At 44.2% G+C, this 14,621-nt stretch overlaps 1 protein-coding gene across 1 annotated transcript in view; it reads left to right on the top strand.

The window, feature by feature from the left end:
- Positions 1–14,114, top strand: part of LOC141272907 (uncharacterized) — a 37,386-nt gene extending 23,272 nt beyond the window's left edge. The window contains exon 9 of the mRNA XM_073684088.1: positions 12,784–14,114. Coding sequence (XP_073540189.1) covers positions 12,784–14,072 — 1,289 coding nt within the window. The 3' untranslated portion in view covers positions 14,073–14,114. The remainder of the gene's footprint in view (positions 1–12,783) is intronic.
- The last annotated feature ends 507 nt before the right edge of the window (positions 14,115–14,621 follow it).

The raw sequence follows: 14,621 nt of genomic DNA, 5'->3' as shown, positions 1-14,621 counted from the left end.
ACCCGGCTCCACAACATTTACCCAATGGGCAGTAAAAGGTATCGTCCCTGTCCATGCTTACTGGTCCACGCATCGGTGGTCAGGTGGACCTTGCTACTGACGGCGTTTTGTATCACATGTTTAATTTTTCCCTCCACATGCTGTTGCAGGGCAGGGACGGCTTGCCTGCTGAAATAAAAGCGGCTGGGCACGTTGTATTGTGGGACTGCCAATGCCATAAAGTTACGGAAGGTGTCAGTCTCCACCAACCTGAATGATAGCATTTCAAGGACCAGTAGTTTTGCAATGCCAGCATTCAGAGCCTGTGCTTGGGGGTGGTTTGCCGAGTATTGGCACCTTTTCTACCATGCCTGTGCTAACGATGGCTGTAGACTGGCCTGGGAGTGTGAGGATGACAGGGAACGTGGTGCTGTGGGTGGAATTACACTGTGTCTCTGTACAACAGTGCCAGAGGTTCTTCCATGGCGATCCTGTGAGAAAGCCGAACCAGCTGTGTGTGAGCTGGAGGAAGAGGCTACAACACGAGCTGAAGAGGTGGTAGGTGGCGCTGTAGGTTGGCCTAGGTCTTCAGTGTGTTTTTGTAACTCCACCACGTGCTTGGTCCGCACATGTTTCCACATATTTGTGGTATTGAGGTTGCTGACACTTTTCCCTCTTTTAACCTTCTGATTACACAGCTTGCATTTGACAAAGCAAATGTCATCTGCAACTGTGTCAAAAAAGGACCAGGCACTGCAAGTCTTGGGAGCGCCCGCTTTGGATTTTGGAAGAGCCATGCTCCTAATGGGTGCCGAAGTGGAGGCTACAGGCAGCCAAGTCTGCCCCCTCCCTCTCCCTCCTTTTTGGGACATTCGGGAAATCTCTTCCTCAGAGCTGCTCCCACCACCTTCCTGTCCCTCACGCCATGATGGGTCAAGGACCTCATCATCTACACCACCCTCTTCAAACAACTGCTTCTCCTGGGTAGTCTCGACAGCACATTACGCACCAGAAAGTGGCACCTGAGTCTCATCATCAGATGCGTACTGAGGTGTGCTGCTGACCATAGGCACTGGCCCACCCGCCTCTTCAGATTCAGAGAGACAAAACGGTTGCGCATCACTGCATACTACCTCTTCTTCAAATTCTCGAATTCTGCTTGGCTGGCCCCCTCTTTCCAAGCCAAGAGATTCAGAGAACAGAAGTAGAGATGGCTCCTGTCCAGGGCTCTCTGACTGCCTGGGCAATTTGGCAGGTGGTGAAGAGACAGATGGGTGCTCTTCAGTGCTCAGGACCTGAGAGGATCTGGAACTAATTGAAGTCGATGCGTTAGCTGCCATCCATCCGACAACGGCTTCAATTTGGTCCTCCCGCAGCAGTGGGGTACGGCTAGCTCCTACAAAGCTGCGAATAAAGGACTGTTCCCTGGTAAAACTGGGGGGATGCTGAGTCACTGGTGCCCGCAGCAGGCACAGAATCCCCACATCCTCTCCCTGCAGGCACAGAATCCTCACGTCCTCTCCCTGCAGAAACTCCACGCCCACTTGCCTTACTCCCTGCCTCCTTGGTAGACTGATAAAGATAGGCAGAAAAGTACTAAGGGCTTAGTGTGCTTATTCCTGAACAGCTGCTAACAGGTATAAGAAACACTAATTTTATAAAGTGTGGACTAGACTTTAATATGAGCTAATGTGGCCTACACAACTGTAAAGTGGAGTGTTTGGTGAACTTTATTTAAGTTTTTTTTTGTCACAAAAAGACACTGGATGTGCCCAAAGATGTAATACCGATAGTATCACAAACTTTTTGTAGCTATTACAATGCAGGAAGGTAACCTACAATGCAATAGATGAGGCTGCAAAAAATAGGCTAATACTAATCTGGCTGGGGCTGCAGGGCACAATGCTGCAGAAAGGCTCCTCTATCTACTCCTATATAGTGTGTTTGGAACCAATGTAGCTGAATACGGATGGAACCACCACACTAATAGGAGAAATCAGGAAAAATGATCAATTAGCAAAAAAGGACAATGTATGAGGCAGTGACGCACGCTGAGCGCACTACAACCAGACCTGGCTGAAGCACACACTACAGCGTGAGCTGCACTCACACACAGAGACCTTGCAGACAGCGGTGAACCGCACAGAGAACTGTGCTCTAGCGCTGCAAGGCACAGCGATTTGTAAAGCAGAATAGAGCAAATAGGTAGCTAAAACTGTCCCTCAGAACAACAGCGTCCTATCCCTAACTGAATTTACAGCAGAGTGAGCTCAAAATGGCGGCGGCGGCTTTTATAATGCATCATGACATCATTTCAGCAGCCAATCACAGCCATGCCATTAGTTAACATGCCTACATGCCTAACAGGATGTGCCCACACTTCTTAGGATCCTCATTGGCTGAATAAAATGAAACTGGCTCATTGCATTATGGGAACTTCCGATTCCGGTATCCGATATTCTAAAAGTATCGGAATTAAGTATCGGAATTCCGATACCACGAATATCGTCCGATACCCGATATTTCAGTATCGGAATGCTCAACACTAGATATGACGCTTCTGTCAGTGTATCACCGGCTGCCAGATAGAGCTATCACATCAGTGACTGTTCTATCAATGATCCGATCGTCTTGGGACAATCTGGATTATTTCATCACATTGGACAGGCGAGTATTATGTTGCTTTATTATTTCATTTTTGTTACAGGAGACATGGGCTTCAGTGGATTAGGCGTTGGATAAATATAATTGTTTTTGGTTAATTAAGAATCTTAAATAAAGGACTTTGTCATTATTACAAATACATTACTTTATTCTGGGTGTTTGGTGTCTTTTCTTACAATTTTACTATGGGGTTAGTAATAGGGATGTCTTAGATGCCTCTCTATTACTAACCTGGGCTTCATGTCAGCTGCCAATACAAGGCTGACATGAACTCCATCCCTATTACACCACTTGCCACCGCACCAAGGCAAGTGGGAAGAGCGGAGGTAAAGCTCCAGAATTGACGTATCTTATGGATGTGCCATTTCTGGGCCGGCTGTGAACTGATATTTTTAGCCTCAGAAGAGGACCAATATCCATAGCCCCTTCCTAGTATTCCTTAATATAAGCCCACAGCTGTCTGCCTAGCCTTTGCTGGTTATTAACCCTTTTCCGACGAGGTCAGTAATAGTACGTAGCTGCGCCCTGGGACTTATGGACCAGCTACGTACTATTACGCGTGCGGCGATCGTGCCCGCACACAAGCAGTCCGGGGCGATCGCCTGATTGTCGCAGCTGACACCCGGTGCTATGTGCAGGGAGCGGTCGGGCACCGCTCCCTGCACATTAACCCCCGCAATGCTGCCAGGGGGCAGGACGTTACTTTGATCATGCGCAGTGCATGACCAAAGTAATGTCTCCCCTGTGTGCAGCGCTGATAGTCTGCATGTCATAGGGAACTGCTGCTCTCTATGCCATGCAGCCGATCAGGCTGCAAAAAGTGAAAGTCCCATAGTGGGACAATTTGTAAAAGTAAAAAAAAGGATACGAAAGTGAATAAAAATTGTAAATATATAAAAAAAAAAATGAAAAAAAAAATCCCCAAAAAATAAAAATATATTGAACCCATAATATTTATTTATTATGAAAAAAACAAAACAATAAAAGTACACCTATTTGCTATCGCCGCGTCCGCAGCGACCTGACCTATAAAACTATCCTGCTAGTTAACCCATTTAATGAACACGGTAAAAAATAAAAAACGAAGCAAAAAGCAATTCTTTATCATCATATTGCCAAACAAAAAATGGAATAACACGCGATCAAAAAGACGAATGTAAATAAAAAGTTACCGCTGAAAACGTCATACAGCTCCATCAGCCGAAAAATAAAAAAGTTATAGCTCTCGGAATAAAGCGATACAAAAAAATACTTTTTTGTAGAAAATAGTTTTTATTGTGTAAAAGCGCCAAAACATAAAAAAAACAATATAAATGCCGTACCGCTGTAAACGTAGTAACCCGAAGAATAAAGCTCAATTTTACCACACGCGGAGCTGCATAAACCCCCCCACCCACACATAAAAACAATTCCGGAATTGCTGTTTTTTGTTTATTCTGCCTCTCAAAACTCAGAATAGAAAGCGATCAAAAAATGTCACATGCACAAAAATGGTACCAATAAAAACGTCAACTTGTCCCGCAAAAAACAAGCCGTCACATGACTCTGTCGGCCAAAATATGGAAAAATTATAGCTCTCAAAATATGACAATGCAAAAATTAGTCTTTGCAAAAAAAACGTCTTTTAGTGTGTGACAGCTGTCAATCATAAAAATCTGATATGAATCTGGTATCGCTGTAATCGCACCGGCCCGAAGAATAAAGTCGTCTAATCACTTATACCACACGAGGAACGGTGTAAAAAAATAAACTCTAGGGTTAGGGTTGGGCTAGGGTTAGGGTTGCGGCTGGGGTTGCGGTTAGGATTAGGGTTGGGGTTGGATTAGGGTTGGGGTTAGGGTTGGGATTTTTTCAAAAGTAAAGAAAAAAAATGATGACGATATGGCGACCAGTGTTGAGCGCAAGTGCTTGCTACTTGAGTTTGCATCGGGTGCTTTTGTATGCACTGAATATTGTGGGTGTTCGAGTGACATGCTCGAGTCTCTGCTCCATATGCTTCGCGGCCAAAAAAAAACGTTGCTGGGATCGCCTGCCATGCACAAGCAATTCCCACATGTTTTTTTTGGGTGTCTAACAACCATGAAACATGCGGGGCAGGGACTCGAGCATGTCACTCGAGCACCCGTGATACATGGTGCATATCCGAGTACCTGATGCAAACTCAAGTAGCGAGCACTTGCGCTCACGACTAATGACAACAAATTCAATATGATGAACTAATCTCATCAAATTCTGTTTTACCTCTGGGTTCAAAATGTACACTATACCCCTTGATGAAATCCTTGAGGGGTCTACATTCCAAAATGGAGTCAGTTGTGGGGGGTTTCCACTGTTTAGGCGCATCAGGGGCTCACGAAATGGGACATGGGGTCCTCTCTTGATTCCAGCCAATTTTGCGTTCAAAAAGTCACACAGTGCTCCTTCCCTTCTGAACCCTGACGTGCGCCCAAACACTGTATTTTCCCCATATATGGGGTATCGGCGTACTCAGGAGAAATTGCACAACAGTTTTTAGGTTCTATTTTCTCCTCTTACCCTTGTGAAAATAAAAAAATTGGGGCTAAAACATCATTTTTGTGGAAAAAGTTTGGTTTTTTTTTTTTTTTTTCACGGCTTCATGTTATAAACTGCTGTGAAGTACCTGAGGGATAAGGGTGTTCACCACACATCTAGATAAGTTCCCTGAGGGGTCTAATTTCCAAAATGGTGTCACTTGTGGGGGGTTTCCACTGTTAAGGCACATCAGGGGCTCTCCAAACGCAACATGGTGTCCGCTAATTTTTCAAGCAAATTTTACATTCAAAAAGTCAAATGGTGCTCCTTCCCTTCTGAATCCTGCTGTGCGCCCAAGCAGTGGTTTTCCCCCACATATGGGGTATCAACTTACTCAGGAGAGATTGCACAACAAGTTGTATGGTGCAATTTCTTATGTTACCCTTATGAAAATGCAAAATTGGGGGATGAAAAACATTTTTGTGGGAAAAATGTGAAAATTTTATTTTCACGGCTCCATGTTATAAACTTCTGTGAAGCACCTGGGGGATAAGGGTGTTCACCACACATCTAGATAAGTTCCCTGAGGGGTCTAATTTCCAAAATGGTGTCACTTGGGGGTTTCCACTGTTTAGGCGCATCAGGGGCTCTCTAAACGCAGCATGGCGTCCGCTAATTATTCAAGCAAATTTTACATTCAAAAACTCAAATGGCGCTCCTTCCCTCCCGAGCCCTGCCGTGCGCCTAAACAGTGGTTTTCCCCACATATGGGGTATCTGCGTGCTCAGGGGAAATTGTACAACAAATTTTGGGGTCCATTTTTTCCTGTTACACCTGGAAAAATTTAAAAAATTGGGTCTAAAGTAACATTTTTGTAAAATGTTCATTTTTTTCTTTCCCATTCCAAAAATTCCTGTGAAGCACGTGAAGGGTTAATAAACTTCTTGAATGTGGTTTTGAGCACCTTGAGGGGTGCAGTTTTTAGAATGGTGTCACTTTTGGGGATTTTCTGTCATAAAGACCTCTCAAAGTGACTTCAAATGTGATGTGGTCCCTAAAAAAATGGTTTTGTAAATTTTGTTGGAAAAATGAGAAATCGCTGGTCAACTTTTAACCCTTATAGCTCACTAATAGTGTTGAGCATTCCGATACTGAAATATCGGGTATCGACCGATATTCGTGGTATCGGAGTTCCGATACTTTTAGAATATCGAATACCGGAATCGGAAGTTCCCATAATGCCTGCTCTGCAGTGTCTCTGAAGGATGACAAGCTGGATGGCAGCGCTCAGCTTACTGTACTTGTCATTTAGTGTTAAAGGATTTATTTAAAAAAATAATAGTGTTTTCATGCACCGTCTCTTTAAAAAAGCCGGCCGGCAATTCAGCAGCGGTATACACCGGTACCCGACAATATGCAACAGAAAGAATAGAGCATCACAGATGGATTAGATAGATAGAAATATGTCAGTCACATATATAAGAAGTACAGTGACAGTGTTGCTTACTGTACTTGTCATTTAGTATAAAGGATTTATTAAAAAAAATAATAGTGTTTTCATGCACCGTCTCTTTAAAAAAGCCGGCCGGCAATTCAGCAGCGGTACCCGACAATTTAGAACAGAAAGAATAGAGCTTCACACATAGATTAGATAGATAGAAACAGGTCAGTCACATATATAGTTTTAGTTTCTAGCGGAGGTTAAGCAGACTTCTGGGGCAGATGTTTGAAGCCTGGGAAGGGGGTAATACCCACGGAGCTTCCCAGGCTACTAATATCAGCCCCCAGCTGAATACCTAGCCTTTACTAGCTATTAAAATGGGGGACCCCCAGAAAAATGACATGGGTTCCCCCCCTATTTTAATAGCTAGCAAAGGCTAGGCAGACAGCTGGAGGATGATATTAATAGCCCAGGAAGGGTGCCATGAATATTGGCCCCCTCCCAGGCTAGAAACACCAGCCGTCAGCCGCCCCAGAAATGGCGCATCCATAGGATGCGCCAATTCTGGCACTTAGCTTCGCTCTTCCCACTGCCCTGTAGCGGTGGTAGTGTGGTAATAGGGCTGGGGTTGATGTCAGCTTATAATGCCAGCTGACATCAAGCCCAGGTTAGTAATGGAGAGGCGTCTATAAGACACCCCCATTACTAACCCCATAGTCAAAGTTAAAAAAAACACAAACACCCAGAATAAAGTCCTTTAATTGAAATAAACCCACAATTCTTTAATGTTCTAAATTAAACCATACTTACCGTCACGCCCATTCCAGCTGAAGCTCAAGCGCTGAGTGCAGGAGAATTCTCCCACGCTGTCAGTGACGTGCATGAGGTGAGCTGAGTTCATTGGACATGACCTCGGCTCATCTGGATGCCGTCACAGCGAGACACTGAGGAGCGCAAGCATGCCTGCACTTCTCAGTCTCTGCGGCATGGCAAGCTGGATGGCAGCGTTCTGTTGCGATCCAGCCTGTCGTGTGAATGTAGCAGAGCTGAAGCTGTCGTGGGAACCATGGAAAGGTAAGGATGAGGTTGGTTTATTTTACTTTTATTGTGTGTTTATTTCAATTAAAGGACTTTATTCTGGGTGTTTGTGGGGGTTTTTTTAACTTTGACTATGGGGTTAGTAATGGGGGTGTCTTATAGACGCCTCTCCATTACTAACCTGGGCTTGATGTCAGCTGGCATTATAAGCTGACATCAACCCCAGCCCTATTACCCCACTGCCACCGCTACAGGGCAGTGGGAAGAGCGAGGCTAAGTGCCAGAGTTGGCGCATCCTATGGATGCGCCATTTCTGGGGCGGCTGACGGCTGCTGTTTCTAGCCTGGGAGGGGGCCAATATTCATGGCTCCCTTCCTGGGCTATTAATATCAGCCCCCAGCTGTCTGCCTAGCCTTTGCTAGCTAATAAAATAGGGGGGACCCCACGTCATTTTTTTGGGGTCCCCCATTTTAATAGCTAGTAAAGGCTAGGTATTCAGCTGGGGGCTGATATTAGTAGCCTGGGAAGCTCCGTGGGTATTACCCCCTTCCCAGGCTTCAAACATCTTCCCCAGCCGTCTGCTTAACCTCCGCTAGAACCTAAAATTACGGGGAACCCCACGCCAATTTTTTTTTAATAAATCCTTTATTTTAACACTAAATGACAAGTACAGTAATCAACACTATCACTGTACTTCATATATATGTGACTGACATGTTTCTATCTATCTAATCTATGTGTGCAGCTCTATTCTTTCTGTTGTAAATTGTCGGGTACCGGTGAATGCCGCTGCTGAATTGCCGGCTTTTCATGTCATTCTACATTATTCTTAGTTGTTTTCCTTCATGTAGAATTAACCTACAAGGAAAGAAAGGGTTTATTTTCATTCCGATATTAGTGTCCCATTGACTTGCATTGGCTTCCGGTACCGGAATCGGCGATATCCGATACTTTTTGAGTATTGGTCCGATCCAATCCGATCCGATATTTCCCGATATCGGAAGGTATCGCTCAACACTACTCCCTAATAAAAAAAACAAAGCATTTCGGTTACAAAATTGTGCTGATGATAAGTAGACATGTGGGAAATGATATTTATTAACTATTTTGTGTGACACATCTCTCTGATTTATGGGCATGAAGATTCAAATTTCCAAAATTTTCGCCAAATTTCAGATTTTTTTCACAAATAAACGCAAGTGATATCAAAGAAATTTTACGGCTATCATGAAGTACAATATGTCACGAAAAAACAGTCTCAGAATCAGGGGGATCCGTTGAAGCGTTCCAGAGGTGTTACATCGTAACATATAGACCAGGAGAATTTTCTTTCGTTGTTGAATTCCAGGAGCCATCTTCTATTTCTCATTACTGACCTCGCTGTATGAGGAGGTTTTTGTGGGGGATGAGTTTTATTTGTCATCTTATTACATAACTTCATCAACTTTATTCTTCTATTATTATTAAATTATATTCTCTTCATGAGTTGCACAAGTTGAGTGATAAAACGACCGTCCACCCTGAGACTGAGAAGTGACTATACGGTTATCATATATAGACTCCCTTCCTTGTGTCCTCCATTTGCCTCCTGTAAAGGTGAACCGATGGAGGAAACCCGGCAGTTCCTAACAATAAGGCATGCACAGACTTTAAGGGTGCCATACATACCAGGATGGGTGCTCAAGGGGTGCCATACATAGCAGGATGGGTGATAATAAGGCGCCTGCTGCTGCCTATGCTGTGCCCGCTACTACAGAAAATGAATATTCCCTGCTCCCCACTCCCATGGGTGTAGAGAGCAATTAATAATCATTTTCCTTAATAGCCGGCACTCCCATGGGTTGTAGTGAATATTCATGGTCTTTAATAGCGGGCTGCCGGCCGCAGCTGGAGCCGCGCTGTTGTACAGTGTGTAGGCTATTGAAGAGAATGAATGGTCACTGCTCCCCACGCACAGAGTCCCGGCGCGGGGAGCAGTGACTATTCCTGCACAGCATCTCACACTGTGTGAGGGCACATGGCAGGGACGCCATGCGCGGCTTACACAGTGAGAGTCTTGGCAGCAGAGCGGGACAGCGCTTGAGGAGAGAGGAGGGGAGTACGATTGTTTTTTGTTTTTTTTGTAGGCAGCGTGATGGGGGCTCAAGGGTTGCCAAACATACCAGGATGGGGATCAAGGGGTGCAATACATACCAGGATGGGGGATCAAGGGGTGCCATGCATACCAGGATGGGGGATCAAGGAGTGCCATGCATACCAGGATGGGGGATCAAGGGGTGCCATGCATACCAGAATGGAGGATCAAGGGGTGCTATGAATACCAGGATGGGGGATCAAGGAGTTCCATGTATACCAGGATGGGGGATAAATGGGTGCCATGTATACCAGGATGGGGGATCAAGGGGTGCCGTTAATACTAGGATGGGGATGAGGGGTGCCATGCATACCAGGATGGTAGATCAAAGGGGTGCCATGAATACCTGGATGGGGGATCGAGGGGTGCCATGCATACCAGGATGGGGGATCAAGGGGTGCCATGTATACCAGGATGGGGGATCAACGGGTGGCATGCATTCCAGGATGGGGATGGGGGCCACGTATACCAGGAAGGAGGGGCCATACATACCAGGATGGAGGATATTAACAGAATTGGGGGACATTACCCCAATACCAGTGTCAGCAGCAGACCCCCTCCCCTATAACAGGGCATCATGACCACATTTTTTGCATAAATTTTTCCTCCTCTTTAACCTAGGTGTGTCTTATGGGCCGGTGCGTCTTATAGTCCGAAGAATCCGGTAGTTGCCTTGATATACGTTTGACCATTTTTCCTGCTTCCAACACAAATTTTAAAGAGGACTTGTCACTTGCTCCAAAAATTTAGTTAAATACCTTGTATAAAGCCCTGAGCTCCCCTTATTCTTCCGCTGTTTTCCGTTTTGCACTGCGTCACTCTATTGTAGAGATATTCCGATTTGTTCCTTCTGGAGTGCACTATGTGACATCTCTACTTTGCAGTCCAGCTGGGCTTTCTTCAGAGTCTGCTTTGGGGACATTCGCTTTCACCCTTCCCAGATGTTGCTAATCACAGCTCGGCATCTGGGAAGACTGGAAAAAGCACTTGTCTCTAGAGATAACTGAAGAACTCGGAGATTTCACATAGTGCGCTCCAGGAGGAACAAATGTGAATATCTCTGCAATGGAGTAAGCACAGAACAGAAAAGAGCAGAATTAGCAGAGCTCAAGGATTTTACAAGGTATTTAACTCCATTTTTTGTTTTCTAGCAAGTGACAAGTCCTCTTTAAAGTGAGACTGTAATTAGGATTTACCCCCTTAATGTGCCTTCAGTGCTATTTCAGTCTTTTTCTAAGGTTTCCTATCATGCCCTTAGGTGTGCTATAGACATTATTACGGGGGCTCGAGGTCGACTACTTGTGGATGTAGGGCCGCCTTTGTGACTAGTCAATCTCATTTGCATACGGCAATTGTCAGGGATTCCAGACAGCGACGACACCGGGGAGATCACGCGATATCTCACCATGCCGTCACGCTATCAGTATTTTGTCCAGAATCGCAAGCACACGATCCAGACTACTCGTTGCATGGATATGGGCAAGCGACCAGTGAGCGTATGGCGTCACACCTCTGGGTTCCAAAGCATGGAATCCGTGTTTACGCCCTCCGTACCGTCACTGTCCGCTTCACAATATCCCAATTATTATTATTATTCTCTGCCACCACTGGCCCGAGTTTGAAATATAATACAGGCAGGCCTGGCCGGACGCCTGCGTTTTGGTAGCGTACACGGCTTTGGGGAAGGGAACGATTACAGAACAAAAGAAACAGGACTATTAAATTTTATATTCAATCCAAAAGGGAGTCAGTGTTTAAGAAAAATGTATACAAGTATGTTAAAAAGGAGACATTAAAAATACATAAGCAGTTAAATAAAATAAACAGGATAAAAAGGTGAAACGTACACTATAAAGTTTGCTGTGATGACTCAGTATAGGTGGAGGAGGGGCTCCCCAGTTTGATTATGCTGTTATTGAACAGGACCCGTTGCTTATAATTCTTATTCCCCCCTGGCAATAAGTGAGTCTGTAATGTCCATGAGTTCTCTTTATACCTAAAGGGAGATCTGGCCACACGCCCCCTGTGATGACATGTGGGCCGGTCTCCAGCCTGTACATTTTTATTAAAAACGCTAACTTCTGCAATTACTCATCGCTCGTTGATCACAGAAGCATGCAAACTACGCCATTTTTTCCCTTATGTCTTTATCTTCATTTAGAGACCACACATCGCATAGCTGCAGGCTGCTATACTGGTGTTTTTGTGCTACAGCTCTAGGCAGCGTTTTTCGGTGCCAGAAAAATATCCCAATCATTCCCTTGTTGATTCTATCTCTAAAGATATAGGTCCCGTTATGTCGGACGCATGGACCTTACAATATTTTATATTTTGTTTCGGAGTCAGCGTGGCTACAAATTTTCCTTTGATGCTCGGGAAGCAGCCTCACGGTTACACGCAAATTAGTGCAAGCCTGCGTTTTAATTACCTCCTGCGTCTTTCAGGGACAAGATGCTTGCTTCCTAACGAAGTTATAACACTCCTCGGCTAGCATTTGTTTGTGTAAGCTATTTCTCAGGCGTGTGTTAATTGGGACTTTTGTGCTGAGCCAAAGGGAACAGCTTGGTGCTGACAAGTGAGGGGAATAAGGGAGGGGGGGTGAATATCTATGTCAGGCAAATATGGAAGAACATTTTCCTGACATTAATATTTCCTGACAGTAACGAAATATTAAAACTCCATTGTAAATTGCTTGGACACTTTTCTACACTAAGGGCATGATAGGAAGCTTGCTACGAGAGTGAAATGGCACTGGTGGTACATTAAGGGGTAAATCCTGATGACAGGTTCCCTTTAAGAACAATTTATTTCCTCCCTTATCTCTGCCCCCCCCCGACTTGTGCCAATGTCACCAGTTTATAAGTGTTATTCACTTTACCCATCATTGTGTTAATGTTATGGCATGTAGTTGTCTTCTTTATTACCGGTACTTTCACTGACGAGGGTCTTCATTGTGAGCTCCATGAAATAAATGTCGATATGTCTTTTGTGTGGTAGATTAGATGTGATTTTTTTCTGTCTTTCATTCTTATAGGAAATCCTTGTGAGAATAACGGTTTATCACTAAATTGTACAAAAGAAGATATCAGGAAGGAATCTAATGGAGAAAACCTCATCACCCTTCCTGCACCTCCTGGACTTCACAGCACTTCACTTTCTTATAATCCTCCTAACCATGAGGAATCCTCTCCTGAGCAATCTCACATTATTACCACAATTCCAGGTGACAAAGTGGATACAAGATTTCAGTGTGACAAGCAATTTACTAAAAGCTCAGCTCAGACACAAAGAAAGCGCAAAGGAGAAAAGCCATACTCCTGTTCAGAATGTGGGAAATGCTTTACAAGTAAATCAAAATTTGTCATACATGAGAGAATTCACACAGGAGAAAAGCCATTTTCGTGTTCAGAATGTGAGAAGTCCTTCACAGATAACGGGCATCTTATTAGACATCAGAGAATTCACACAGGAGAGAAGCCATTTTCATGTTCAGAATGTGGGAAATGCTTTACACGGAAAGGGAGGCTTATTTCACATCAGAAAATTCACACAGGGGTGAAGCCATTTTCATGTTCAGAATGTGGGAAATGCTTTACAGTTAAAGCGAGTCTTATTTCACATCAGAAAATTCACACAGGGGAGAAGCCGTATTCATGTTCAGAATGTGAGAAATGTTTCACAAATAAATCACAGCTTGTTAAACATGAGCGAATTCACACAGGGGTGAAGCCATTTTCATGTTCAGTATGTGGGAAATGCTTTACAAAGAAAAGTAATCTTATTAAACATCAGAGAATTCATACTGGAGAAATGCTATTTTCATGTTCAGAATGTGAGGAGACCTTCACAGATAAATGGATTTTTATTAGACATCAGAGAATTCACACTGGGGAGAAGCTGTTTTCATGTTCAGAATGTGGGAAATGCTTTACAGATAAAGGGAGTCTTATTACACATCAGAGAATTCACACAGGAGTAAAGCCGTATTCATGTTCAGAATGTGGGAAATGCTTTACAGATAAAGGGAGTCTTATTACACATCAGAGAATTCACACAGGGGAGAAGCCGTATTCATGTTCAGAATGTGGGAAATGTTTTACAAATAAATCAAATCTCGTTAAACACCAGAGAATTCACACAGGAGAGAAGCCATATTCATGTTCACACTGTGAGAAATGCTTTACAGAAAAATCAAATCTTGTGGCACATGAGAGCGTTCACACTGGAGAGAAGCCGTATTCATGTTCACTGTGTGAGAAACGTTTTATACAAAAAGGTAATCTTGTTTTACATCAGAGAACTCATGAATTAGAGAAACTGTAATTATATTCACTGTGTTTTACAAATATTAATAAACTGTTGGAGGCCTGAGAGTGTCGTAGATGTACTTTCAGGGCAGTTGGGGGCGTTCGAACACTTTACACTTTAAATTTTTGCTGAATCGATTTGGTTCCGAATCAGATTTTATGGTCAAATCTAATCCACAACAAATCTGGGGAAGAAAAATAAAAAAAATAAAATTATTTGGATGTTTAAAGACCTTCCAGCAGATTGAGCATGTTAAACTGGTCACATCATGGAATAGTGGCTGCAGAGCTCAATAAAATGACCTTGAGCAGCCATAAGCAGGCACGAAAACGGGCGGACATACAGCCTGTGTAACTGTACTGGGGCCCGGAGGTGGAGAGGGACCCTTGCAGGCACATACTGCCCATAGCAGCAGCCCACACAGCCGTTATGGAGACACTCCGTAAATATTACGGGCAGGAGTGAAAGGGGCCCGGGGTCGAGCAGCACGGGGCTGCTCTCACCTCCACTGGTAACCATTCTGACACCCAGAGGGCAGGACTGGGGACTTCAAAAAGATGGTAT

The sequence above is a fragment of the Phyllobates terribilis genome, unplaced genomic scaffold, assembly GCF_046119375.1.
Source record: "Phyllobates terribilis strain yellow unplaced genomic scaffold, ASM4611937v1 Scaffold_1__5_contigs__length_1240528914, whole genome shotgun sequence".
Taxonomy (NCBI): Eukaryota; Metazoa; Chordata; class Amphibia; order Anura; family Dendrobatidae; genus Phyllobates; species Phyllobates terribilis.
Note: the sequence above shows the minus strand (reverse complement) of the source record. Positions and strands in the feature narration are given on the sequence as shown.